Raw genomic sequence first — 24,909 nt, forward strand, 5'->3', positions numbered from 1 at the left:
AATGAAAAAATATTAGCATTGATCAGTTTACTGCAATACCCAACTTTACATCGATGTTTTACTGTTCATACACCAGCTACAGAACTGAGCAGTGACTGTTCCTATACTATGGAAGGGTGCATTCCGCATTGGTAGAAGGAAGACAAAATCAGGAGAATGGTAAAGAAAATGATGAATAGAAACTTTACCCTTCTGCATTGGCAGAAAAAAATAAGAATGTTTATACATAACCATATAGCACGTCGTCAAGTTAGGTTCACGCCTTGGCAGATGGAAAATTGTGTAATCTAGTTATATCCTTTCCCAGAGCTGATACTCACCCTTGTCTACACATCTGTCCCAGCTTCCTGGCAGATTGTTTTGTTTCGATGGGTTCCAGTCAAGGTGACCGATTTTCATGACTAGGTTCTCCCCTATTTGAGCAGCATATCCTTCAAAATTTGCTTGAAATATTTTTACTGGGCTCCGACAATGCACACCAGTCCGTGTCCTTACAGCGATAAGCTCCGCTATTTGATCATGCAGCCCAAAGTCGTAGAAGTGGTCGTGGAAAATCACAGGCTGCAAAGCAGACAAGAAACCAGAGTCTGAAAATATGAGATGACTGAGAACTTCATTTTAGTACATCAGCAGAAGTTATCTTGGCATTCAAACAAACAAAACTGTTGAGATTCGCAGACTTCAGAAACTGAATCATAAGTTAAGGTTGAAGGTGACCGGTTTTCTTACTGTGCCAGGGTGTGTTAAGATGTACGCATAACCCATCATTAGCTTGTCGCGAGGGAATGGCCAATGACCCTGAAAACAGTAACGTATGGCACTATCAGGGTCATGTCAAGTACTCAAGGACGACGATTGTAGTGGTTTGTAGCATACAGGACTAAAATTATCTAACTAGATACTTACGGTTACCAAATAGATCAAGTCTAGAATGGTAGATAGAGTGCAAACCTGCGTTGATCCGGTGTCATGGTTCTCAAGGAACGTGACTGCACGAGAAGGCCACCAGCCCATCACTCCGGGTGGTTTCCCTTGAGGATCTATCAATCTCCAGAATTCACCATGAAGTGCTGAATGTAAAATGCCCTGTAAAAGATGAAGGAGTTTAGTGCAATAGCTGAACAGGATGGTTTTATGATCCCTCTTATCAGTTCGTGCACCCTTGATACGAGTCACGGTGATTCTCGCGCATTATAAACAAGTCACATTAAAAGGTTAGCGAAAAACTACGAAATTAAGTACAGTGAGTCAAACAAGGCAGCAGCATTTGACTTACCTTAGTTGTCACATCAAACGCTGAAGATGTACCACCAGTTGCGTTAATCCAGTTTACAATTCTCTGTCTATGAGCATCTGCACTCAAATCATAGTTGACGATGAGTGAAACGGCAGTGAATACATCGTAGCGTGACATTACCAGAACATTGACGGAGGGATTAAAAGATATAAAAACTGCCTAGTAACAAATAGCAACGCATAGGTTTATGAGTAAATAAGCAACTTGATAGCGCTAGAATCCTGAACCTTGATTGTAGCTCACTTGTCCACCCTCGTACGACAGACTATCCCAGTACTCTCCGATTGCAAATGCTGGCTTTGTTGCTTCGATGTACTCCTTCACGTAACCACCCCAAAACCCCCTGTTCCAGTGTCATAAAAGGAGATGCTCGTCTTCGTGAGAGAAAAATAAGGACAAGCCTGCTCCCACATGAACCAACTTACATTTTACTAGCACAGAATATGTAGTCGAGAGATAGTAGTCATAAAAGAGAATGTTTGGACCTGACAAAGTCGAGCCGCCAGCCATCGAATCCGAATTCAGTGCGCAGCCACTGCATCCACTCCATGATGTCCTTGCGAACGAACTTCTGGGAATGGTCGACATTTGGAGCAGCATGAAAAAAGTCCCCTGCACGGTTTGACCCAGGAATATGCTTAATACGAGCATCGAAAAACATTTTAATTCAACACGCAAACACTTGGGTTCCAATATAAATCCTGTATACGTGATGAGTGGCCCGATCAACTATCGAACAGGGTAAGGTTTAGCCCAGAGATTCACAAGTCGTTATCAAACTTACCGCTCTTAGGATTTCCCCGCCCTTGAAAATTGGGATCATCCCCTACAATAGCCTCAGGTCCCCACGCGAGCTTGCCTCCGAATATGTTCCATACTCCATTAGGACTCTGGTGATCATAAACGTCAAAGCTACGCAACGTCAGTTCATATAGAACTGAAATTCAGGATTCTACACCAACCTACTGCCGCAATTCAGACCTCTTTTGGTTCGTTCACATCATCTAAACACTACATGTATTCCTCAATGAGTCAAATTAGCTTCAAAGTCAGGGAGAATCTTGACGTTCTCCAACACCCTGCATTACCTGCTTCTGTGCACAACGATGATTAAGAACTACGTCTCCAAGAACCTGAAGTCAGAGAAATGTCGATGTGAGAAATCTGGGATAGAACTAGTGAAATGATGACCCACTCCTTCTAACAACATTGTAGAATAAACAATTCCAATTTGTGAATACTAAAAATAGCATCACAAGGAATTAAGAGATATAATTTGGACAACTTACAAGGATTTTATGCTTATGCATCTCATTTATACATAGTTTCAGTTCCTCCGATCCTCCATAAGCTGAATTCAAGTTGTAGAGATCACCTGGCATGTAACCTGCAATAATCTCCTCAGCACATGACAGTTTTATTAAATTGGAAATCTGACACATGTGAAAGTATTTCGCATATCTAATTACAGCAGCTGAGACAACTACAGTTGGCCAACTGTCATTACTTTCTGCTTCTCATACAGGATAGCCCACCCAGGCTCACCTGCCTCGGGTTTAATAAGAGTAATTGTTACAGTAGGCAGAGATACTAAGGTGTAATTTTCATGTTCTTAATATTTGGCAGCAGGGACAAGCACAGGTGACGTGGGCATTAGCTACCTTGAGGGGCGACGGATTGAGTGGGTGGAGGAAGCCAGATTGTGGTTATTCCACATTTTGCAAGATCCGAGGCCTTAGCTGACATCTCCAACCACCATTGCCGTCTCCAGCTCTCCCAGTTGAAACCTTGAAACTGACACAAGAAGCAATTCACGATATCAACACAGATGTCAAGAGTAGAGCATACAAGAGGCGAAACGATCGCAAAGATGTTAGTATAACAACACATATAGGAACATAGATGTTAGCAAAAGTCTGATAAACCAAGTGGATCAGAGTGAAAAGAGGCTTTTGAAAAAATTAAATCCTGATATATTTTCGGCCTATATGACGATGGAACAGCATAGGCACATACCACAATCTCGCGACCAGATCCAGTGCCAGATTCTGCACATACGCAAAATTAATAATTATCAACTGTCAAGGGGCAACCTTAGCGGCAAAACTGAAGAATCAAAGCAATGGCAGCAGATTGATGAAAGTAAAACAGGGTTGGAATCTTGCAGGTGACCTGTCTTTGACTCGGATTCTTCAGGATACCTCACAAGGGTTCTAAGGGATTTTGTCTGAAGAGCTCTTTCCAAGGCATTCCGTTGCAAGTCAAGTGCTTCCTTCTCTGCTGCTCGCACGGTGTATTTGTCATCTTCCTTTACCTTCGACTTCGCAACGTCCCAAACATCCTCGGGGGTAGGCAATTCCAAAGGGATCGCCGCATCAATGTCGGCGGTTATCGAAGTAGGTTGCATTGGTGGCAAGTTTTGCTGCCCTGTCTGAAGGCGCCGTTTCATCCAGTCCGGAGTTTCCCGTCTAGGTCCATTTTCAAGAAGGTCTTTGATTTTTGCATCACTACCTGGAAGCATTTCAAGGCGACCTATATTTGGCGGTAGAAGGTCAGGCACCGGACTACTACTATCAATCTCAACCCCATTTATTCTGGATTGCCTCAGTAACTCCTCAGCCGTAAGCGCTCTGTTCCTCCAAGCAGCCGCCGCACCCTCTGCAGCTACCAATGATTTCTCTAAAGATTCGCATCTGCCAAAGTTAAAACAGTGGACATGTAATCAATATTGGAGTTGGAAAATGGTTTCAAAAAAATCAAGACATAAAATGAACATCATTTACCTGGACTTTATGACAAGTCTGCGAGCTTCACTAGCTTTGTGAGATGCATCGTTTGCACTCCGAAGGGCATCTGCCTCAGCTTCAAAGGCGACCTTGTCGGCCACTTGCCTTGCTTTCGCAGCTTTCTTCACTGCGTCGATTGCAGTCAATGCACTGGCCTCACGCTCATCCGCTGCTTTGCTAGCAGCTTTTTGTACCTCAATAATAGTCTTTTCCGCTGCTTCAGCCCTAGCTGTCGCAGTTTTTATGAAAGATTGAACTGCGTCAAGCTCAATGCGTACACGTTCTGTTTCTCCATTTGCAATTTGCAACTGTCGACCCGCAGCAAGGAGAGCCTCTTCCAGTACTAGCATCTTCGCTTCAATCTCTGCCAATTCATTTAAGACATTCACTTGTTCGTTTAAGAGTGCTTCAGATTTAGCAGCCTGAGCTTTAGCTACTTTAGCGGCTGCCCTGGCTTCATCAATTGCTACTTGAGTCTCCCCAGCAACGGCAGACGCGGCTTCATCTACTGCCCGTTGCAACCTTTCCTCAAGCTGGAGAACAGCCTCAGCAGCTGCGGTTTCAGCAGCAGCCACTTTCAACGTGGCATCTTCCGTTATGCGAGCAGTAGCTTTTTGAATCGCAGCCTCTGAAATTTTTTCTACCTGCACGGCGAGACTAATGCCATCTGCATCGTCGTTCCCTCCCTTAAGCTTGATCTGTTTCATATTGCGAGAGGTCTTGACAGTGTCTGATGATTTTCCCTCCATGGCTGTCAAAGCCTCCAAGGCTTGCTTCTCAGCTTTCTTTGCAGCATCAGCTCTAGCTTCGGCAGCGGCCAGAGCAACTTTGAGGGACTCAACATCGTCTGGAATTTGGAATCCTCTACTACCATTGTTATTCTCACCCTGCAAGCGTAACAGTGAAGCCATCACTACTCCCTTCAAGAAGAAGCAACTTTACACCTTCCCACTTCCATGCTGGCAAGGACATAAAACTCACCTTGAGAACGGAAACAAAAACACGGCCATGCCAAATTCGTCGAAGTGCTTTGGTTGTGTTTACATTCCTAGACACCAAAACCCTGCAAAAAATTAAGTTACGGACTAGTTAAGCATCTGCTCTATGTGCACATTCTAACGATGGATTGCCAGGAAGACGTGGATATTGACATGTAAGAGTGTTAGAATAATCGCTTGTCCTCCATACCTCTCACCAAGGAATGGAGTTTTTATGGTCGAATTGTTATTGTTTGATCCAGCGCAGTGGTATGAGGAAATCAAATGAATGCTTGGTGAAGTGGATTGGAACTCCCCACGCCCTATTGGCAGTAGGTGTCCCGACACACCCGCAAGTGAACGGGTCAAAATGGTATCCTGCATAGGATTCAAATCACATCATGGCTGGAGTCAAAAACCGACATATAGAGTAAATTGATGCTTCACAATACTCAAGAAATTGAGCAATTGTAGAGCTTCTAAGCAGGCAGCGACTCAAGATCGTAGATGCACACAGAACCACGAGATCCTGACAACAGAACGTTTCAATTAAGTGTTCATACCCAGCGTAAACAAGAATGTTTGTAACAAAAATAACTAAAGGTAGCAATGAAAAAGTACCATTTCCGGTTGTTTTTTAAGGTCAGCCCCAGCTGGAAACAAAGAATATGCTCAAGGCCGCCAAATGCAAAACTTCCAGAGTATCCCTCGTGGTTCCTCACACACTCTCTTGAAAGTAAAGAAATGCATCGTGGTCAAGGAGAAGGCATGGTCATTTCTGCACACCCAATAGCGTATAATCAATTAGCTCAACAAAAATTCTCAATCTTCCACCTCTAGATTCAGATTACGATACCCCAGACATGACCTCCTTCTCTAGCTCTCTCTCTCTCTTCCCCTCAACCCCTACTATGAGTACCGCCTATTTTGTTTCCTTTCCTGCAATTCAAATTTCGATGGCTGCTTCATCTCAGTCAATCTCAAAAAAATATGGCAGCAAACGGACTTTCACCCCACCTTGTACGACTACAATCCGTTGTATGATAGGACCTTCATTCTGCTAAAGCCTACTACTAGATCATACTACTTCATCGTACTAAATCCTGATAGAGATCGTTCGACACAGCAGTGTTTCGCTAGAACGATCGAAACAAGGTGGTATACATATTCTTCTCATATATCTAGTCACCTCAACTTTCTCCCACCAAAGACTAGATGAACGAACAACATTGACTCCACTGTTGAGAATTCGAATACCACCCTGCAGTGAATTCCAAAGGCAAAAGGAGAGAAAGTACAAAATGGACTTCAGTCAGCATCAATCCATGCACACCCATTACACTTCACACTGCAAATACCAGCAAGAGACATCCGACAACAAGGTTCAAACATGGAAATTATACCACTTCGCCCATTCAATCAGTTACTGATGCCTATCTAATCGAAAATGGAGCGGCAAGGAAAAAAAAAAAAAAAAAAAAAAAGCAAAAACGAGAGTCCCACTGTGAATTATCTTACACTTGTGGACATCCCCCTCAAGACACCAGCTCCAGAACCCAATCGGTTGCGAGATGATGAATACAAAAGACCTTGCAGGATCCAAGCTCTCTTGTTTGCTCTTTTCAAGACAAATAAAGTGCGGAAAGAGCAAGAGACCCACATTTGCGTCCGAGCGCACTCGTGGAAAGTATCCAAGGCATCTACACCAATGCCTCGCCTGCAAACCGCTACAAGAGCGCCATGCCATCCAAATTACGTCTTCGACGTTCTGATCAGCTAGTTCATTCTCACTGCGCCCCCTACCCCGCACACTATTAGGGTCTGTAAGTTAAAATCAAATTGGGCCAGTCTCACACACTCTAACCGAATCTCTAATATAAAAAAATCGTCGTATCGCTGCGGGAAAAGTGGATCCCACGTCTGCTCGCAGCCGGCGCCATCCTTGTCTCAATCCACAGGACCCCTGAGGTCTATCACCGTGTTCTCGCGGCCAACAGAAGCTTCCATCGTAACGTCTTGTTAGTGTTTCCGGACTCCCGTGAATGGATGAATATCAGATCCACCCACATAGCTCTTTTCTTCAGTACCTTTTCCGGTTCATTCTTCGAGCACCGTCGGAGTGCAGTACTTCCTATCGCAAGATTGTGTTCAACTACCGATTCCACTGTCACAGATATCTCAGATCTTCCAGAAGTATGCGAAGCTGTTCACGTTCTGCTCAATTATCTTCTTTATGGTTTCTCAAGTAGCGATGGTTTGCGGGGCGATTTGGTGATTTCCAGGCCAGCAAGGTGTGGGGTCTAATTAGGGGTTTAGCAACAAAGTTATGGGTGTTGTGGACATTCCAATACTTTGCAAGAGAAACGGTGTTGAGCGTGAATGGCGTTGCTGTCTCCTTTGGGTGTGAAAAAGTGCTGGTCGCACTGGTGGATTCCTAAGTTAGCTGCAGCTGAATCACCACTCTCAGAAGGTAGAGTGCTTCAGATACTAACTTCTAGCTGGATGTTACCGTGTTCTCTGGGGTCTGGCAGTGTCTGCACCTTCCGTACTCGAAATTTGCTTGCATTGCAGGAAAGGTCATAAGACTTTGTTTGTAAAATCCGGCACTGTTTTGTATCAAAGGCTTAGGGTTTAGGTTTGAAACTCTTAAACTCTATTAGGAGGGCCTCAGTAGGGCCAATTGACCGGAATCACAGGATTAAAAGCACCTTGAAGTCGATTTTCTAGCACCGCTAATGTTCATCGTTTGTTGTTTTCAATTCATGATTCGGCATAAAGTCGATCCGCTGGAGTCTTGCGCACTTGATCTTACAATTTCGTCGGTGCAATTGTGATGCCCTGTTAGGTTTGTAGCTTTGACATGAAAGATCCGTAAACAGCGATTTAAAACCTCTTACTCAGCTCTTTCATACCGCCTTTTGGATGCAGTTATCTCCACGAGCTCAGTAGTAAGAAAGCACGCAGCACTCTTCCGGGCCAGGAAATGTGAAGAAACTTAGGTAGCAGCAGCCAGCTCACTACCTAATCGCATTTTTGCTCATGTGTGATTGGTTCATGAGCACATATTCTTTGTATTCCAACATAGTACATTTTCATTGCTAAAAAAATAACAAGTTCTGTATAATAAGCAACCCTGACTTTTGAGTTAAATTTTTTACATCCAGACATGTCTACTGCAATTTCTATCAGTGTCACATACTACAATTTGTAATTCAAGAATTTTCATTGCTCGTGGATAAAATTATGCTCCATTTGGTTAAATATTTAGTACTTGTGTGTAATATATATTTAAACCTTGAAAAAGCTTTGGCGCAAACATGATTTTTCACAAAAAGGATATACAATGCAACATAAACTTACACGCTTCATATGACAACTAAGCATATCTATGCATGTGTTATTAGGTCGAATTTGGCCACACGAAATAATTAAACTCCAGCGTGGACTCCCCAACACTACAGCTCATAGTGTACAAGATCTTTTAACAGTCCCTTCTCAACCAGAATATACATTGTCGTACATACGAGAGTGAGGTTCTCTTCACAACCAAGTGTAGCTATAAATGAGAGAATTAACAATCCTTCCAAACGGACGTTCAAATGAAGTACTAAGAGAAATTCAGTTGGTTTGTGTACCAGCTCCGATGAAGAGTGGTGGAGCTGCCAGTACTTTGCAAAGTTAACACAAAACAGTGAATTTGCCACCTCTTTGCAGGGACTGTCACAGGGCATCGTATATTGCTCTGTCTCCCAGTGCTAAGGTTACTGGGTCTATCAATGTCCAAAACAGAGTCTGACCACCAAAGAACAAAACTAAACCCTTGGAAACATGATTCATAATGCTTCCCTTCAAGGAAAATCTCGAAAATTCTCAATTAAATCAACGATATTACTACAGTAATTATTCCATCTACTTCTTGGCGGATTCCAATTAAGAAGCTGCAGCCTCTTCTTGCCTCCCTCTTCTGTAAATGCAATGAGGCAGTCGCATAAGGCGCCTCCCGCAAAACAAAGGACCCGGTTCTGTCCATGGATCTATTTAATAACATTCGCATATTCATGATATAACAGGTTGTTGGTGAAAAGGTGATTGTGCCCCTAAATATTCGACTTCAAAAGTCATCATTACAACCTCCTCCAACAGAAACTAGTAATAAAACTTTCTCTGCTTCCATCATGGTCAATTTAGGCAGATAAAAGAGCCCTTCAGAACTGGCCAACTGATGATGACGACTCTACCAACTACAATGTTGAATTGAATTGGTGCTATCTTCAGAAGAATAGGTAACTCATGATCCCAATCAGGTAAATTCCACCCACAAGTGCTCCATAGTACCCCTAAGAATGATAAAAACAAAATGTAGTGAACCGCTCCTACCCTTCTAATCCAGTTTCACTTAAGAGAAAACAAGACCCAACCCGGAGCAGAATGCTTCAGTCAAACCTACTGTTGAGCACACTGAATGCGTGGCCCAGAGGACTCCTCATCCTCATCGTACGCCTCCTGCTGTTGTTGCTGCTTCCTTCTCATCTCGTCCTCAATGTTCACGTCGATTAGTGTAGTTTCCTCACACTCGTCGAGCTCCATGTCTGTCATTTGACTAGTTGGTCTAGGAGGTAGAATAACTTCTAAGGCTTTCAACTGCTCCGGCGTCAATGCACCAGATTCGGGAAATTCGACACTAAAGTGCAAATATAGCCTACCCTTCATGAAAGGCCTCTGATAGTGTGGCATACCCTCATCATTGATAGCCTTAAATTGACCTGCAAATCATAAAATCAAATACGTCAACAGACTATTGCACAAGATTATGTTCTTCTGTACCAATGAAAAGAGACTATAAATTGCATAATACTAATTAACACCAAGACTGAACAAGGTAGATTATAGACCATAAGCCACTGATCAAAACCTTGTAACAGAGTTTAATAGATGGTTCAAGCACCTGGTTTAACAATCTCTCCAGGATTGGACTTAATTAGGAGCTGCCTTCCATCCAAGTGGGTCAAAGGAAATTGGAAACCGCACAAAGCCTCCGTCAAATTCAAAGAGTGCTCCACGAACAAATCATCCCCTTTTCTCTTGAACTTTGGATGATCCTTCAATTGCAACACGAACACTATGTCTCCAGTCACTGTGTCAGGCTGCACACAATACAGATGACAAACAAGATCCAACTATGAGCGTTTTGTCAACGAAATATCCTCTTCTAATATGTCAAACCTAAGGCTCCCTCGACGCACAACTATATCCAACACCATCTCCGGATTGTTTTCTAGTAGCAGGACAACACCCTAAACCCACAATCCTACATGGGGATGCTACAAGAACGCGTACCGCCTCGTCAGCCTCGCCTTGAAAAGTGATCTTCTGCCCATGTACCATGCCCTTCTCAACGTGCACCTCCAACATTTTCTTGTCCTGCACCACCTTCTGACCCTTGCACTGCCCACACTTGTCCTTCTCGTTGATTGTCTCACCTGAGCCTCTGCAGTCGGAGCAAACGTGCTGCATCTGCTGAATCATGTTTGGACCCAGCTGACGGATTGAGATCTTCATCCCTGAACCTTGACACCCTGCACACCGACTGGATGCACCCGTCTTGGACCCTTTCCTGCACGATTTGTGTAAATAATGTTACGTTGTGAAGCGTGAATTCAAGTTCAAAATCAAGGTGAAACTGAAACCTACACCAATGATGATCGGATACATCACTGCTGACACGAATTCAGCATATGAATCGAAAGGAAATTCACTTCAACACCCCGGCGTGCATACACAAGAGAATTCAAGGTATTGAACAACTAGACATTCATCCGGTATTGAGAATGACATCCTGCTACACGAACAGTTAAATGTAACACATCCCTGTCTAAACCCAATTGATTCTAAAGAGCTTGCGTAACAACCTCCCAAACACTGTGAGACAAGAAGATTTCAGAGCTGAGCCTTCTGCCAATTCAACATACTAAAGCTACAGATGAGTCAACATTACAGATCAGAGTAAAACAAGTGCATTGCTGAGGATCATGGCTTCTGTGATTTTTCTACACATAGCAAGAAACTTTCGAATTGCCCGAAGAATTTTACGCATGTTACAGTAACCAGATGAATCTACAGTTAGAACACGTCAGGGGTAACTGGACCAGACACCACTACTGTATTTAAGACTCGCAAAACGCGCATGGCGCTAGGCGCGAAACCCAAAACCGTTTCGTGAAGATTTGACATGCCATGTATTTAAAATAAAAAAGTAAAAAAACTATGAACTCTCCTAATAACCTCTGACCAAGGAGAGGGAATTGACCGTGGCAAGGTGCAGACGAACTCATTATATGATTTTTCACACTAAAAAAGCAATGCACAAGTGTCTGTAGCGTCACAAGCTCGAACAGTATCGTCCAATCATGGAATCCAGCCTAATGCAAAGAGCATCGATCCTTACCCTTTGCACTTTTGACATAGGACATTTCTAGACAAAAAGAGCTTCTTCGATGTGCCGTTGTAGAGATCATCCAGCGGGACCTTCAAGGGATGCACGACATCTTCTCCTCTCTTCTGACGTCTGCTGCCCCTGCTACTGCCGCCTGTAAAAATCGAAAACTAAAAATTGAGAATGCTTTACCCCGGATCACTTTAGTTCCAGATTTTGAAGAAAACTCGCAGAAAACTACAACTTGTAACTCTGATGCCAGAACATTTCGTACCTCCAAACGGGCTGCTGCCACCGCCGAAGAACGACTCAAAGATGTCGAAGGGATTGTGTCCACCACCTCCTCCTCCACCCATTCCTTCTTTAAGTGCATCTTCACCATATTGATCATATATATCACGCTTCTCAGGATCACTCAAAACTTCGTAAGCCTGAGCAAGTTCCTTAAACTGCAAGCATACATAAACGTCTCAGCCCTCCAGAGAATTAAATCCCAAGTTCAAGTCCCTCTCTCATACCACAGTACACGAGCTTGCAGCCATGTCTACACCCACAACTAAGGTGCCAGCCACCATCACAGCATGTGTAGTACGTTGGGATGGAAAGAAAAACTCTTGAGACCTGTGAGTTAGGGACCGTGCTACACAGAACACAATCCACCCCCGAAATATCGGCACTGCCGAGACAATCAGAGACTTTCCACACGATGTACGCAACGATGACACGGCATCACACTTCCAATCTTAAACCCGCTACACTCTAATGTAGACTACGTGACAGCAACATGCACTCAGCTTCAAATCGCGAGCAACTCTACCTTCTCTGGATCTCCGCCCTTGTCAGGATGATTCTTAATTGCTGCTTTCCTATACGCTTTCTTGAGTTCATCCTGCGACGCGCTCTTGGGCACCCCAAGCACATCATAATACTTGGAGTTATCACTCTTCCTCGAAGGCATACGCCCAAACATGGCTACAGACTTCCTGTGTTTGTTCTCTACAGATTTGCACTAAGACTCTCCAGAGCTCCACACAACACAACAGCCCCAACTACTGCTCCCTACAAACTCCGCCTCAGAGCCGTAGTGCTCAAACCTCCGGAACTAAACCGAACCGTGGAATTTCAATGAAACCACGACGGAGTTGAGGCATCAACGCGCCCCACACACCATGGGCGTTGACCGTGTGTTGTGCAGCGCCCAAAAGAAGCAATCCTCGCGCGAGGACAGCTGCTCTGGTAGCGCTACCACACGGAGAGAATAATAATAATAATAATAACAATTGAAGAAATAATAATAACAACAACAACAACAAAAACAACAAGAAGACAACATCAACCCTAATTTTGTGACTAGATCCTCTTTCACACCGCCATTCCGGCCTTCATCGGGCCGAGATGGACGGTGGCGATCGTGCCTTGCCGTCTTAATTGTGGTCCAAACAATGCCAATGCTGACTGGTCAGTCTGTTCATCCTGAAATCATCGTCGAAAATTGGATGATATTCGTTATTATCGGACAGAATAAGCGAGTGGACCCTCTCGGTTCGCGATTCATGCTTGTGGGGGCATCATCCCTACTCGGGCGGGAGTGGGAGGCAGAATCGATGCAACAACGGAGTCATATTTTGTGCAATCGATCGATCGTAGACTTGGCGGCGGCGTAAAGTAAATATCTCCACACACGAGTTTGGAACTACCGGTTGGAAAATTGGTTGAAGAAGAAGAAGGTCTGTGATAGATGCAGATATCCCTTGAAATAGTCTCTCGAATTTCTCGTTTTTCGCTCATCGTCCCACTGGCCTTGCAATATCTGGGATGTATCTGTTGCGATGCTTGGATGTTGGTGAGCTTCTGAAAGTACCGCTTACGATCCACATTGGACTCCACACTCTCAGTGCATAATAACTTGGAACCAACTCCAAGTACATGTGTAGTATTGGGAGAGGAGGAGTTCATATGATTGACAGCCATTGAGAAGAGCACGGATTTTGAAAGTAAAGTGGAGTTGAGGTTGTTGTTGACAATGTGAAGGCTTCGTGCAGAATCCAAGGGGTTAAGAACTTTGCACTTGAACTGCATGCTGGACAATTTCAGGGAATAGATTTCTCAGCTTGATCCTAGCAACTTTGATCCTAGCAACAAAGAAAATCAGACTCACAATGACGCAATGGGCACAGATTCTGAGTAGTGTGTAGGTGACTTTTAGGTTTTCAGTACTTGCGGACTTTGACCAGATCTGAGTACACCACCGTGCGAGGACGATGCCATGTACGTGGCAAGATGTAAGTTCACTTTCAAGATGGATTCGAGAGTCGGAACGAAGTTATTATACAACTTTCTAATCTTCTACCACCCTCAAGTAGTCCACGAGCCATTCTTCCTTGAAAGCTGGTTGAGAAACATGAAATCGACTTCCCTGCAAGATATGTGGGGCACTCGCGACCTTCGACTATAATCGCTCTTTGTTGAGTATTTTCCGAAGTTCAGTAACAGTGGACGGTAGCCTTTGAAAATGCTGAATTGTCCTTTCGCGTGCAACCACACCTTATCAAATCTTCAGGGGTGAGGCAAAAAGAGACTGACAACGAGAAGGCACACAAGTCAAAAGAAAAAAGAAAACACTGTTCTACTTCATATGGTTTCCTTCCACGAGTAACTGCTAAAATCACAAATGGCCCGCAAGAACTGTGAATCGTGCTCCAGTGCAATTAATCGCCGCAGCAACGAAACCAAAAGTAATGTAGGGTGACATCCAGAGAAACGGCAGGATTCGGAACAATTGGGAGAATAATCTGAAATGTATTCGTATTTCCATCATTAGGATCAGCAACGCTCAATGAGCAGTATCGTTGTCAACTAATCTTATAGCCATCCTACAAATTTCAAAACCATCACCTTCTTAATCCATCACCCTACCATCTAATTTTAACGAAGGACATGGATTGGAAAATTGAGTAGAGTAATCTTAATTAACCATGACCTCCATCTCTAAAGTTAGCTCAGCGCCTCTATCAAGTATACAGATTCTATTGTTGTGCACATTGAGTACGAGGACCTGATGATTCCTCGTCCTCTTCATAGGCTTCCTGGGCATGGGTCTGCTTCCTCCTCATTTCCTCATCGATATTAACATCATGAAGTGTGGTTTCTTCACATTCGTCCAATTCCATGTCTGTCAACTGGTTAGTCGGTCTCGGCGGAAGTACTTCCTCTAGAGCCTTGATTTGCTCGAGCGACAAAGAACCGGATTCAGGGACATCAACTGAGAAATGTAGGTACAACCTGCCTTTCATGAATGGTCTTTGATAATGTGGCATACCCTCGTCATTAATAGCCTTAAATTGACCTGCGAAGGCACCAAGACACAACAATCAAGTTTGTTACCGGTACTTCCTCAGCAAATCACCCTTGCTAGCGACTTATCAGTAACTGTAGTTAACATAAATACAGAGAAAGTAGAAAATAGAAAAAGGCAATGAACTCTAGATGATAACGAGCATATACAATACCTGGTTTAATAATCTCTCCAGGGGTGGACTTTATTAGAAGCTGTCGTCCGTCAAGATGTGTAAGGGGGAATTGGAAACCGCACAGAGCTTCGGTTAGGCTCAAACTGTGCTCCACAAACAAATCATCGCCTTTTCTTTTAAATTTAGGATGCTCTTTCAATTGCAAGACAAAGACGATGTCGCCTGTGATCGTGTCAGGCTGTACAAATAATAAGATTTAAAGAGCGTTAGATGAGATTGTTTCATGCAGCAAACATGTAGGAGAACATCTAGCAGAACCGTCCACAAGTGCCGCACCAAATGCAGATGCGCGTTATACAATTGCTAGAACATACCGCTTCATCAGCTTCGCCTTGGAAAGTAATTTTCTGCCCATGCGCCATTCCTTTCTCGACATGCACTTCCAACAATTTCTTATCCTGCACAACCTTTTGTCCCTTGCATTGTCCGCACCTATCCTTTTCAACAATTGTTTCGCCTACAATCGCGATGAACTAAATTAGTTGACTCCTAAAGCTCAAAACGTCACGGGCAATGCGCCAATCACCACAAGGAACCATATCTTTTATTTATGAAAGAGACGGATAAAGAACGAAAGAGAGAATAAAATGTCTGGAGGTTGGAGGTTGGAAAAAGTCATGCTTACCAGATCCTTTACAATCGGGGCAGACGTGTTGCATCTGCTGTATCATACCAGGGCCGAGCTGACGCACTGAGACCTTCACACCTGAACCTTGACATCCTGCACACCGACTGGATGCACCGGATTTGGAACCTTTCCTGCAAATTCCGAGAAGCAGTTCGGGTACAGTGAGAAACTCTTAGAAACCACCAAGACCTAGTATCTAATGGGTTGACGTATCCCAAGTGACACGGGATAACAAGAAAAGCGGGAATTTTTCTTGATACTGAAATGAACCTTACGTTGAATGTTCCAATTAAGACATAATCTGTAACGAGATGCACAGCAACGAGCTTTACCCTTTGCACTTTGAGCAAATAATGTTCCTCGACAATGACAGTTTCTTTGATGTGCCATTGTAAAGTTCTTCCAAGGAGACCTTCAAAGGGTGAACAACATCTTCACCTCTTCTCTGTCGCCGGCTGCCCCTGCCACTGCCACCTGCAAAGTGCGCATCTGCCAAGTCAGGGCAATCATTCCAATTCAACTTAGATTTTAACATTAACGTGACACGGTGTGGGCTAGCGGTATTAGAACCTCTGAGACATGTGCGCCTGACTCAGGTCATGGGGGCTTAGACGCATACCTCCAAATGGACTACCGCCTCCGCCAAAGAACGACTCAAAGATATCAAATGGATTGTGTCCGCCACCGCCTCCGCCCATCCCCTCCTTCAGGGCATCCTCCCCATACTGATCATACAAGTCACGCTTCTCGGGATCACTCAAAACCTCATATGCCTGGGAAAGCTCCTTGAACTGCAAGAGCATCAACCATTAAGTCAGCAGTAGCTCCAGGAATTCAGCATCAAAAACATTAATTTTGAAGTTGCCACTCATAAATTGTATCTCAATGAGATCGCCCACGGCAGTCGTAAAAGTTGAAGGTCAATCCTGCTTCTTCAGAAGAAAAAAATGAAAATGAACAAGAGAATGAGACGACGCCCGAAATCGAGCCAAAACGAGGAAGCGCACGGTCAAGGTGCAGCAACCAAAATGCTCGGCCCCCACCTTCTCGGGATCTCCACCCTTGTCCGGGTGATTCTTGATTGCCGCTTTCCTATATGCTCTCTTCAGCTCATCCTGCGATGCGCTTTTCGACACCCCGAGAACATCATAATACTTCGTGTTATCACTCTTCTTCGGCATACGCCCGAACATGACTGCTGATACGTTACACAACCAATACCAAAACTCAAAAACTCTTCCACAACCCTTTCACGTCACGCACAACCCCTCTGTATCCTCCTTGTAAAAATACTCCTCCTCCTCCTCAAAATACAAAATGCAGCACTGGGGGGTAGCTTTCTCTCAAGGTCACAGGTGAAGCGTTCGTTCAACGAAGTCAATAAGGCCGATGTTCCTGAAGACGAAGTAAGACTGAATTGAGTGAGCGAGAGAGTGTGAGGAAGAGAGCGCGCGAGAGAGCGAGAGGAGCAGCACCCTAACAAGATTGGCAAAGATTCACCGTTCCATACCTTTTTCAGCACTGCGCGTCTTCTGGGGCCTTCCAGCCCCTTCTCTTCCCTGCCCTTCCCTTCCCCTGAATTCCAGACTCCCAGAAGCATCCAGACGCTCCCCTTCCACCGTCCATCCCCCAACTGGTTCCCTCGCCAACGGCCACGATTTGTCTCCTCTAACTGCTGAAAGGGTTCCTTCACCTTTCTCCATTCTCGCAACTCGAGGCCGTCGACGTATCCTCACCGTCCCTGATGGCCTCATCGGAGGGTCACCGCTTGCATACCCAAGAAGCAGACGAACACCCTAGAAGCCCGCATGGGTCCCACTTACACTCCGCCCGCCCTCGGACAGGTGTCACCGCTCCAGTCGGTCCTATTCTCCAATTCCCACTAAGAAGCTTCCTCAATCGAGTTTCAATACGTTCTGCAGCTTTGGTTTGATTACGAACGGATTTTGCGTTCACACTGTGGCGACCAAGTTGGTTTCGTTGCGGACCGCTGCCGCGTTCACACCGCTTCTTTCGTCGTTTCGTGAAGACAATTGAAACCCGGGATATTCGCCGACGGTATCGGATATTACTTTCCCTCGTGGGTACGATTTCTCGTGCGAGTGTGTAGGATACGGTACTCTATCGTACCGTATGTGTGATGGAAGGATCGAAAAGCGTATGATGAATGTGTATGTGACGTGTCATTACTTCAAATCAGCCTATTGTTGTTGTTGTTGTTGTTGTTGTTTAATGTTAAATTTTCAATCTTCTCGATTTTGAGATAGATTCCATTATTATATCTTTGATTTATAGCTGAATTATTATTGAAGTATCTGGAAATCAGATTTGAATTGTGTGATATGTGAAGTATGTGACAATAATCTTTGTTGTTGCATAATACCAAAGATGAGCTATTGTGGTAGCAACTAAATTTTTGTGAAGTTCACCTTCATTTAAAAACAATTATACATACATTTACAGATATATATATATATATATATATATATGGTGTTACTCATGTTACCATACGACATCCACACTCCTTATCAATATTAATATTTGTGATTCATGTCCTTGACAATTTATCAAGAATGCTAATTCAATATTTTTATTTTATTTTAGAAGTAAGTAGATTACTCCATTTCTTTTTTTTGGATTATAAAAGTTGCAAACTACCCACTCTTAAATTAACATTATTTATTTTCTAACATTAATTCTTTCTTTAAAGAAAATATACTATCTTTCTTTGTAGAAATTTTCTTTTTATATTAGAGCTAGTGAGTTACCATATTCTAATTTAATTAGTGGATTTGTAAAAGTTGTTTGTTACAAAGATCAAAGAAAAAATTAAGAATGCTATACTTTACAAAAATAAGAATAGAATTATAACTATTGTAAATTTTTATTAATTTGTCAACATTCTCAGAATAGAAATTATACATTTTATAAACATCAACTTTAGAATTACTATTCCTATGCCTATTAAGAAATAAAAAATGAAATTTAATGCCTATGTCAACAAATAATGCAATTTTAAAAAATAATTAGATCAACTTCACAATTCAATCTTAGAAGTCTTTCTACTATAAATATGAGAGAAAAAAGGATCAATACTAAAGAAGTATAATTGAACAAGATCAAAATTTCAAGGATTTTTATAACAAATCAAGCTTTATTTAAGATTGCATCCTTCTTAATATCCTAATAGATTTAATCAAGAAAATTTTATAAGCCTAATTCTATCTAGAAATATTCTCTTTTAGTTTGTATATTTGATAGAAAATAATTTAAAATTCTTCTATAATCTAAATTTATTCTTAAAAATATTTATAGCTTTATTTTTAAAAAATGATCAAAAAATGGTAGCCAATATCAAACTTCTATCTGTATAACAATGATAACGTTTAGCCACCATTTACATAATTAAATTCCAAAACCTTGCTTGTACCATGGATTGAAATGAAAAAGACTTTATTAAATAATTTTAATGAGGATTAAAAGATAATATCAATGACTTATCATAAAAGATAATATCAATGACTTATCATAAAAGATAATATCAAAGAGAAAGATGCAAGGTGCCTTTGGGATCTAATATATGCAAGTTGTGGCATTAGAGCTTCGATTGTAGGAGCTTGTAGTGTAAGCATATCATGATATAGGATTTTGGTGCAGTGCCTCTTATTGCAAGGATATTTAATGCTAGGTATTTGCCTTTTCTGCAAGGCAGTGTGACATAAGGATTTGGTACAAGTTGCAAGAAAAATAAGAAGGATCTACGGTGACAAGTGGCAGCAAATAGTGACATACAATGTTTGCTAATAGTTCAAAGTGTCAATCCATAGTTATAAGGCCATAATATTATATTATGTATGTTCTTGTTTAAAAATGCACTAGGCATTTAGTTGTAGAAGGTAAGTACAAATGCAACAACAATCCTAACAAGTCTAATAGAATATTTAATAAACTTCAAGTAAACCTTAATAATCTTAATCAAATTTTAATCAATTTAAAATAAATTTAAAAGAAGTTATAAAAAAACCACAAAAAATCGTAAATTAATTTTTTTAAAAAAACATGAAATTATAAAGAAATATAAAATTAATCTTTTAAAAAAATAATAATAATCTAAAAGAAATATAATAAATAATTTTTTTTAAAAAATAACAAAGAATCTTTAAAATATTAAAAATAAAAATTTTAAATGAATCTTAATTAAATTTTAATTTTATCCTAATTAGAATTTTAATGAATCTTAATCAAATCTTAATTGAAATTCTAATAGACTTTAAGTAAATCCTAAATCAAATCTTAATGAAATCCTAATAAAGTTTTAATAAAATCCTAAATCCAAGATCAACTCTAATAAAATTCTAGACAAATTGTAATAGAGCATGGACAAAATAATTATATTATTGATGCATAGAGATAGATAATTGGTACTATTTTTGAAAAGTTTTTAGAATTGAGGCCAAATTGGTGGTATATGTGGGGCCTACTATAGAACATCCTAAACAAATTAAAGGCAATTATCTAAATAGGGCCCATCTTTAGAACATTCTAAAAAGATACTTATTTAAGTGGGATCCATCTTTAAAATCTTCTAATAAGGCAGTTATTGTGGTGAAGTCTATTATTAAGGACATTCTAGAAAATTTATTATCTAAGATAGGTGGATAAAAAAAAAAAAATAGGACTAATCAAAGCCATTTTGGACATTCAGCTATATATGGTTTTAGTTCCTTTCTCTTAATAAAGTTTGATTTGTATTTTTTATTCTATTTTTTTTTACTTAATTTTGGTTTTTATGTTCTATTATGTTTAGTTCTTATCCAATTTGTCTTACTTTGTGATAGAATTTATATTGCTTTAGATTAGAAGGGAATTAGATCTTTAAGAGAATTCAATTCTATTTCATTGGTATCAAAGCAAATATTAGTCTGTTCTTTGATAATACAATAATAGCCATTGTCTAGTTAAAGATTTATTGTTGTAGTCATATCAATTATTATTTTGGGGCTACCACGACATACTTTTAAGAAATCAATTAGAAGGATAGAGCACGTTATGGTTGCAAAGTTTAGCAAGAAAATTACAGCATGGAAGATATGGTGGAGCCATCCCAAATGGAGGCTCAGATACAATACTTCCTATACCAAATAGCTACTTTGTAAGGAAAAATAGAAGCTTATAAGACAAAGAAGTTGATATTTGTTAGATTGAAATTAAGCAAGCTCGAAACATATTCTAGAACTTCAAGATAAGAAGATATATGCCAATAGCTCTTCATCATGCGACAATATCTCCAAGTATCTAAGGTAAGTACCATTCGAGGAATTATATATACAACTAACTATTTGAAAGGTGCGGCAGTCATTTGGTAGCAACATCAAGCTCAAAACTATAGAACTCAAGGTAGATTTTGTAACTAAGAAGAATTTGAGACCAAAGTTAGGAATCAATTTTAGTCGATCAATGTGAAGAATTTCAGTCCATTAATTTCAGTCCATCAATTACATCTTGATTGAGATTGTTGACTAACTTGGAATCAAAACCAAGGTGATCAAAGGAAGAAGTATATACTTAACTGATGACTAAGAAATCATATTAAATAAGACATTTGTAGAAAAAATCTTGAGGTTGAATGACACCTATGCCTTGAGAAAGAAGTTCAAGGTAATAAAACTTAGATATGATGTTATCTTTGGTATGCCATAGTTAGAGGTTGAAAATGGGTAAGTTGATTAGCTAACAAGAATAATCTCTTTCAAAGACAATGGATGTAAGATAATTTTTTGTGCCTTTGTATCAAGTAAGGTAACAAAATAATCTGCAACCAAATGATTACTTGTAGGAATGATTTTTATAGAGAAGCAATTATATAATAAGCAACCAATATATATGGTGGTTTCAAATCTTGTCTTAGTATTAGAAAAGACAATCAAACTTATATAGTGGTGTGCTATTTGATTAAGGTACCTTCTTTTAAATAGAATTATTGCATAGAGCCAAATTAGTAAGTTAGCAAATTTATTGTCTAGCACCAAATGAATTTAAAGAGTTGCAAAAGACATTGGAAGAATTCTTGAAGGAGGACCTTATTTAAAAAAGCATGTTGGCATAGAGAGCACTTGTATTCTTTGTACCTAAAAAAGATGGTGGACTTTGGCTTTGCATTGATTATCAAGGCCTCAATAAGCAAATTGTTAAGAAAGCATATCTACTTCCACACATGGATGTTCTTCTTGACCAACTATAAGGTGCAACCATCTTTAGCAAATTAGACCTATACAATGGCTATTAGCAGACATCTATTGCAAAAGAGGATATAAAATGGCATTTTGTATGTATTGCGGACATTTCAAATAGCTTATTTTACCTTTTGGCCTCACTAATACTCTAGCCTTCTTCATAGGATATATGAATAAATTATTTCAAGATCTTTTAGATAAGTATATAGTTTTTTTCATTGATAATATCTTAGTCTATAATAAAACCTTTAAAAAACATGAACAATACCTATAAGAAGTACTATATTAATTACAAGATAGTCATTTCTATTGCAAGCAATCAAAGTATGAACTTTAAAAGTCAAAGATCATCTTTTTTGGGCATATAGTATCTTTTGAAGACATGCGCATAGAATAAGATAAGATGAAAGCAATGGAAGATTGGCCAAACTCCAAAGATGCTTCTAAAGTCTACTCATTCTTAAGCCTTTTTGAATATTATCGCAATTTTGTTTGATAATTTGCATATATTGTTGCTTCATTAATAAGATTATTAGAGAAAGATGCTCTATTTGAATGAAAACTAGAATAGCAAAGCGCCTTTGATAGATTGAAGAAGATACTCATTACTGCTTCAATATTACAATTGTATTATCCCAACCTTTCTTATATGCTTGATATTGATACTTCTAACTTTGTTATTCAAGCAGTTCTTGAACAAGACTTTAATAGGGGCCTTGAATTTGTGGCGTATAAATGACATAAGCTTAAAAGGGTAGAATGCAATTACTATACATGTGATTGAGAGTAATTATCAATTGTATATACCACATAGATGTAATGATATTATCTGTGTGAAGGACACAAATTAGAAAAAGATACATAAAGTTGTGGAATCTAAGTCAAAAGAAAAATGACAAAATAGAAGAAAGTATAAATATTCAAAGAAGAACTAGAATAGCTATTGTCAAAGACAAGAAAGCACAAGACTCTTGAAACTAAACTAAAAACCTAAAAAAGAATCGATAAGAGTGAGAAAGGCCTCACTTTTGTCTCTATATATATTATTTAACTAAGAAATATGTGGTGACATGCTATACGACCTCTAATATATGTCCAACTTGTAGGACACATGTCTAATTTATAAGGCAAGTTTCTTAGGTGTGCGCCATATATCCAACTTGTACTACAAGTGGTCAACATGTCGACAGGTGGCCTCTTTGTTGGCTAAGTTTTCAACCTATCAATCACCTATAGACATGTATATAGGCAAAGCAACATCTATGAAGCTTCTAGGAAGCTTTTCATAAGATATTATCATATTTATCTATTTTGACTTATTTCTATCTATTCTTATTATCTAGATAATTATCAAAATAAATATGCATGTTCGTAGTATTATTCCCTCTTTCTAGGGACGAGTTCCACGAGAAGTGGTAATTACATGCTGATGAAGTCCAAGATGTACCAAATTGTATTCGCCACATACTTTGATCTTTTTTTCCTTCGAAGGTAGTTGATAGGTTCCTTCAACCATCAATAATGTTCCATACTAGGGCAAGAAGACTATTGTGATATTTCATCATTATTGAGGCCTTCATAACTTCTTTTAAACAAAACATTAGTAATACCATCAGGAGTGGTTTCTACCTCCAAAAGTATCATTAAACATTGAAGGTCCCTTCCAAGGTTGTAGTAACAAATGCGTTGTATCTTGCCATCTATTTGAGAAAGAACATATCGTTCTTGAAAATCTTCATCTCAATTTTGCCATCTCAAAGCTTATAATAGTTGTAATATCTCATTTGGTAGTTCAACAAATAATAACTCTTGAATTATATCTGCTAGTTGTTGGTTCTTCATTTCCTAAGCACTAAAAAATCCAAAGAAATAATAATACAAGATAGAATAAAATTTCCATTGGGCTTGTTTTGCTTTATAGCAAAGAATTTTTTAACTTTTCATCTTGGTTTTGATAGATGTTGTTGATGAAAAGCTTTAACTTTGGTTGATGTATTTGCTAGATTCCTAGATGGCTCCCATGTGCATTCATTAATGTCATATCCATGCCAATGTATTAGATATTCTAACCTATTTTAGTGCCACCTTGAATCTAAGACTTCTTCCACTTCAAATTCTTTATTATTGTTAATTTCTATTAGAAGTGTGGTATTTGTCTCCTTTCTTGTATATTCATTGTCTTATATAGCTCAAGTAAAACCACATAGAATACATGATGGATTTTTATAGACTTTAATAGGAATAATCGATAAGCAACTGGATTGATCTATTCACAAATAGAAAATTATACAAATCTATGATAATCTAGCTTGTCACATGGATGAATAGTTTTAATATTATGACAAAGTAATCATACCTTATCATCCACGTAGAATTGGAATTGTTCCTTACGATAGACATCTACATTAGCTTTTGTCGTTCTTGAGCTTCCTTTAATTGTATGTTTATTGTTGCATGTACCTCTGGCAATCGATTTTTTACATCTTTTGCTGTAGGATTATCAACTTTTGAAAAGTCCAAAATGTCAAATTATCGATGATAATCATAATTGGCAAAAAAAGATGTTTATAGAGTAGAAGAATGTACATATTTTTTATAAGCAAACTCTACCAATTACAAAAGGGTTGTCCAATCATCTTGTTCATAGCTGATGGTACACCTCAAATATTGTTCTAAAACTTGATTTATCCATTCTGTTTGTCTATTAGTTTGAGGGTGGAAAGCCAAAGATAATTTTAAATCTATCTTGAATATCTTAAAAAGATTTTTCCAAAATCTTCATAAAAACTATGTTTCTTTGTCTGATATAATATTCCTTGATAATCCATAATAGTGATAGATGTTATCAATGAAGAGTTTAGCTATTCCTTCACATGTGATAAATTTTGTACATGGTACAAAATATGCCATCTTGGTGAAACGATCTATAATCACGAATATGGAATCATATAAACTTGAAGTTGGAAGATCCATGATAAAATCCATAGAGACAGAAGACCATGGTTGGTTTGATATAGGTAATAGT

The 24,909-nt window shown here is 39.8% G+C and overlaps 3 protein-coding genes and 1 long non-coding RNA gene across 6 annotated transcripts; 1 reads left to right on the forward strand and 3 right to left on the reverse strand.

Moving 5' to 3' along the window:
- Positions 1–157: 157 nt before the first annotated feature.
- On the reverse strand, positions 158–6,966 carry LOC112274263 (uncharacterized). Of its 2 annotated transcripts, none has more exons than XM_024503585.3 (17): positions 6,579–6,966; positions 5,682–5,838; positions 5,272–5,438; positions 5,065–5,146; positions 4,081–4,970; positions 3,470–3,990; positions 3,314–3,345; positions 2,959–3,091; positions 2,587–2,684; positions 2,386–2,430; positions 2,082–2,187; positions 1,783–1,909; positions 1,525–1,640; positions 1,277–1,353; positions 952–1,086; positions 730–798; positions 158–561 (listed from the first exon to the last, which is right to left on the reverse strand). In XM_024503585.3, the coding sequence occupies exons 2-17, from the start codon at positions 5,682–5,684 to the stop codon at positions 292–294; spliced, it is 2,871 nt and encodes a 956-aa protein (XP_024359353.1). In that variant the 5' UTR covers positions 5,685–5,838; positions 6,579–6,966; the 3' UTR covers positions 158–291. The 2 variants fall into 2 exon arrangements, with proteins under 2 accessions (XP_024359353.1, XP_090101786.1); XM_090245660.1 differs by having other exon boundaries at positions 6,721–6,963.
- A 162-nt stretch (positions 6,967–7,128) lies between these two features.
- Positions 7,129–8,232, forward strand: LOC112274264 (uncharacterized). The gene is made up of 2 exons (XR_002967368.3): positions 7,129–7,530; positions 7,989–8,232. It is a non-coding gene; the product is annotated as an uncharacterized LOC112274264 (long non-coding RNA).
- Positions 8,233–8,892: 660 nt separating this feature from the next.
- LOC112274261 (dnaJ protein homolog) lies at positions 8,893–12,577 on the reverse strand. The gene is made up of 6 exons (XM_024503583.3): positions 12,311–12,577; positions 11,768–11,942; positions 11,506–11,647; positions 10,398–10,674; positions 10,006–10,204; positions 8,893–9,823 (listed from the first exon to the last, which is right to left on the reverse strand). Exons 1-6 carry the CDS (start codon positions 12,461–12,463, stop codon positions 9,504–9,506), a joined length of 1,266 nt encoding a protein of 421 aa, XP_024359351.1. The 5' UTR covers positions 12,464–12,577; the 3' UTR covers positions 8,893–9,503.
- A 1,695-nt stretch (positions 12,578–14,272) lies between these two features.
- Positions 14,273–17,129, reverse strand: LOC112274260 (dnaJ protein homolog). Of its 2 annotated transcripts, none has more exons than XM_024503582.3 (7): positions 16,695–17,129; positions 16,271–16,442; positions 15,984–16,125; positions 15,649–15,782; positions 15,338–15,480; positions 15,003–15,201; positions 14,273–14,839 (listed from the first exon to the last, which is right to left on the reverse strand). In XM_024503582.3, exons 1-7 carry the CDS (start codon positions 16,842–16,844, stop codon positions 14,520–14,522), a joined length of 1,260 nt encoding a protein of 419 aa, XP_024359350.1. In that variant the 5' UTR covers positions 16,845–17,129; the 3' UTR covers positions 14,273–14,519. The 2 variants fall into 2 exon arrangements, with proteins under 2 accessions (XP_024359350.1, XP_024359349.1); XM_024503581.3 differs by having other exon boundaries at positions 15,984–16,140.
- Between the last annotated feature and the right edge of the window lie 7,780 nt (positions 17,130–24,909).

The sequence above is a fragment of the Physcomitrium patens genome, chromosome 21 (assembly GCF_059467195.1).
Source record: "Physcomitrium patens ecotype Gransden chromosome 21, ASM5946719v1, whole genome shotgun sequence".
In the NCBI taxonomy this organism is placed as follows: Eukaryota; Viridiplantae; Streptophyta; class Bryopsida; order Funariales; family Funariaceae; genus Physcomitrium; species Physcomitrium patens.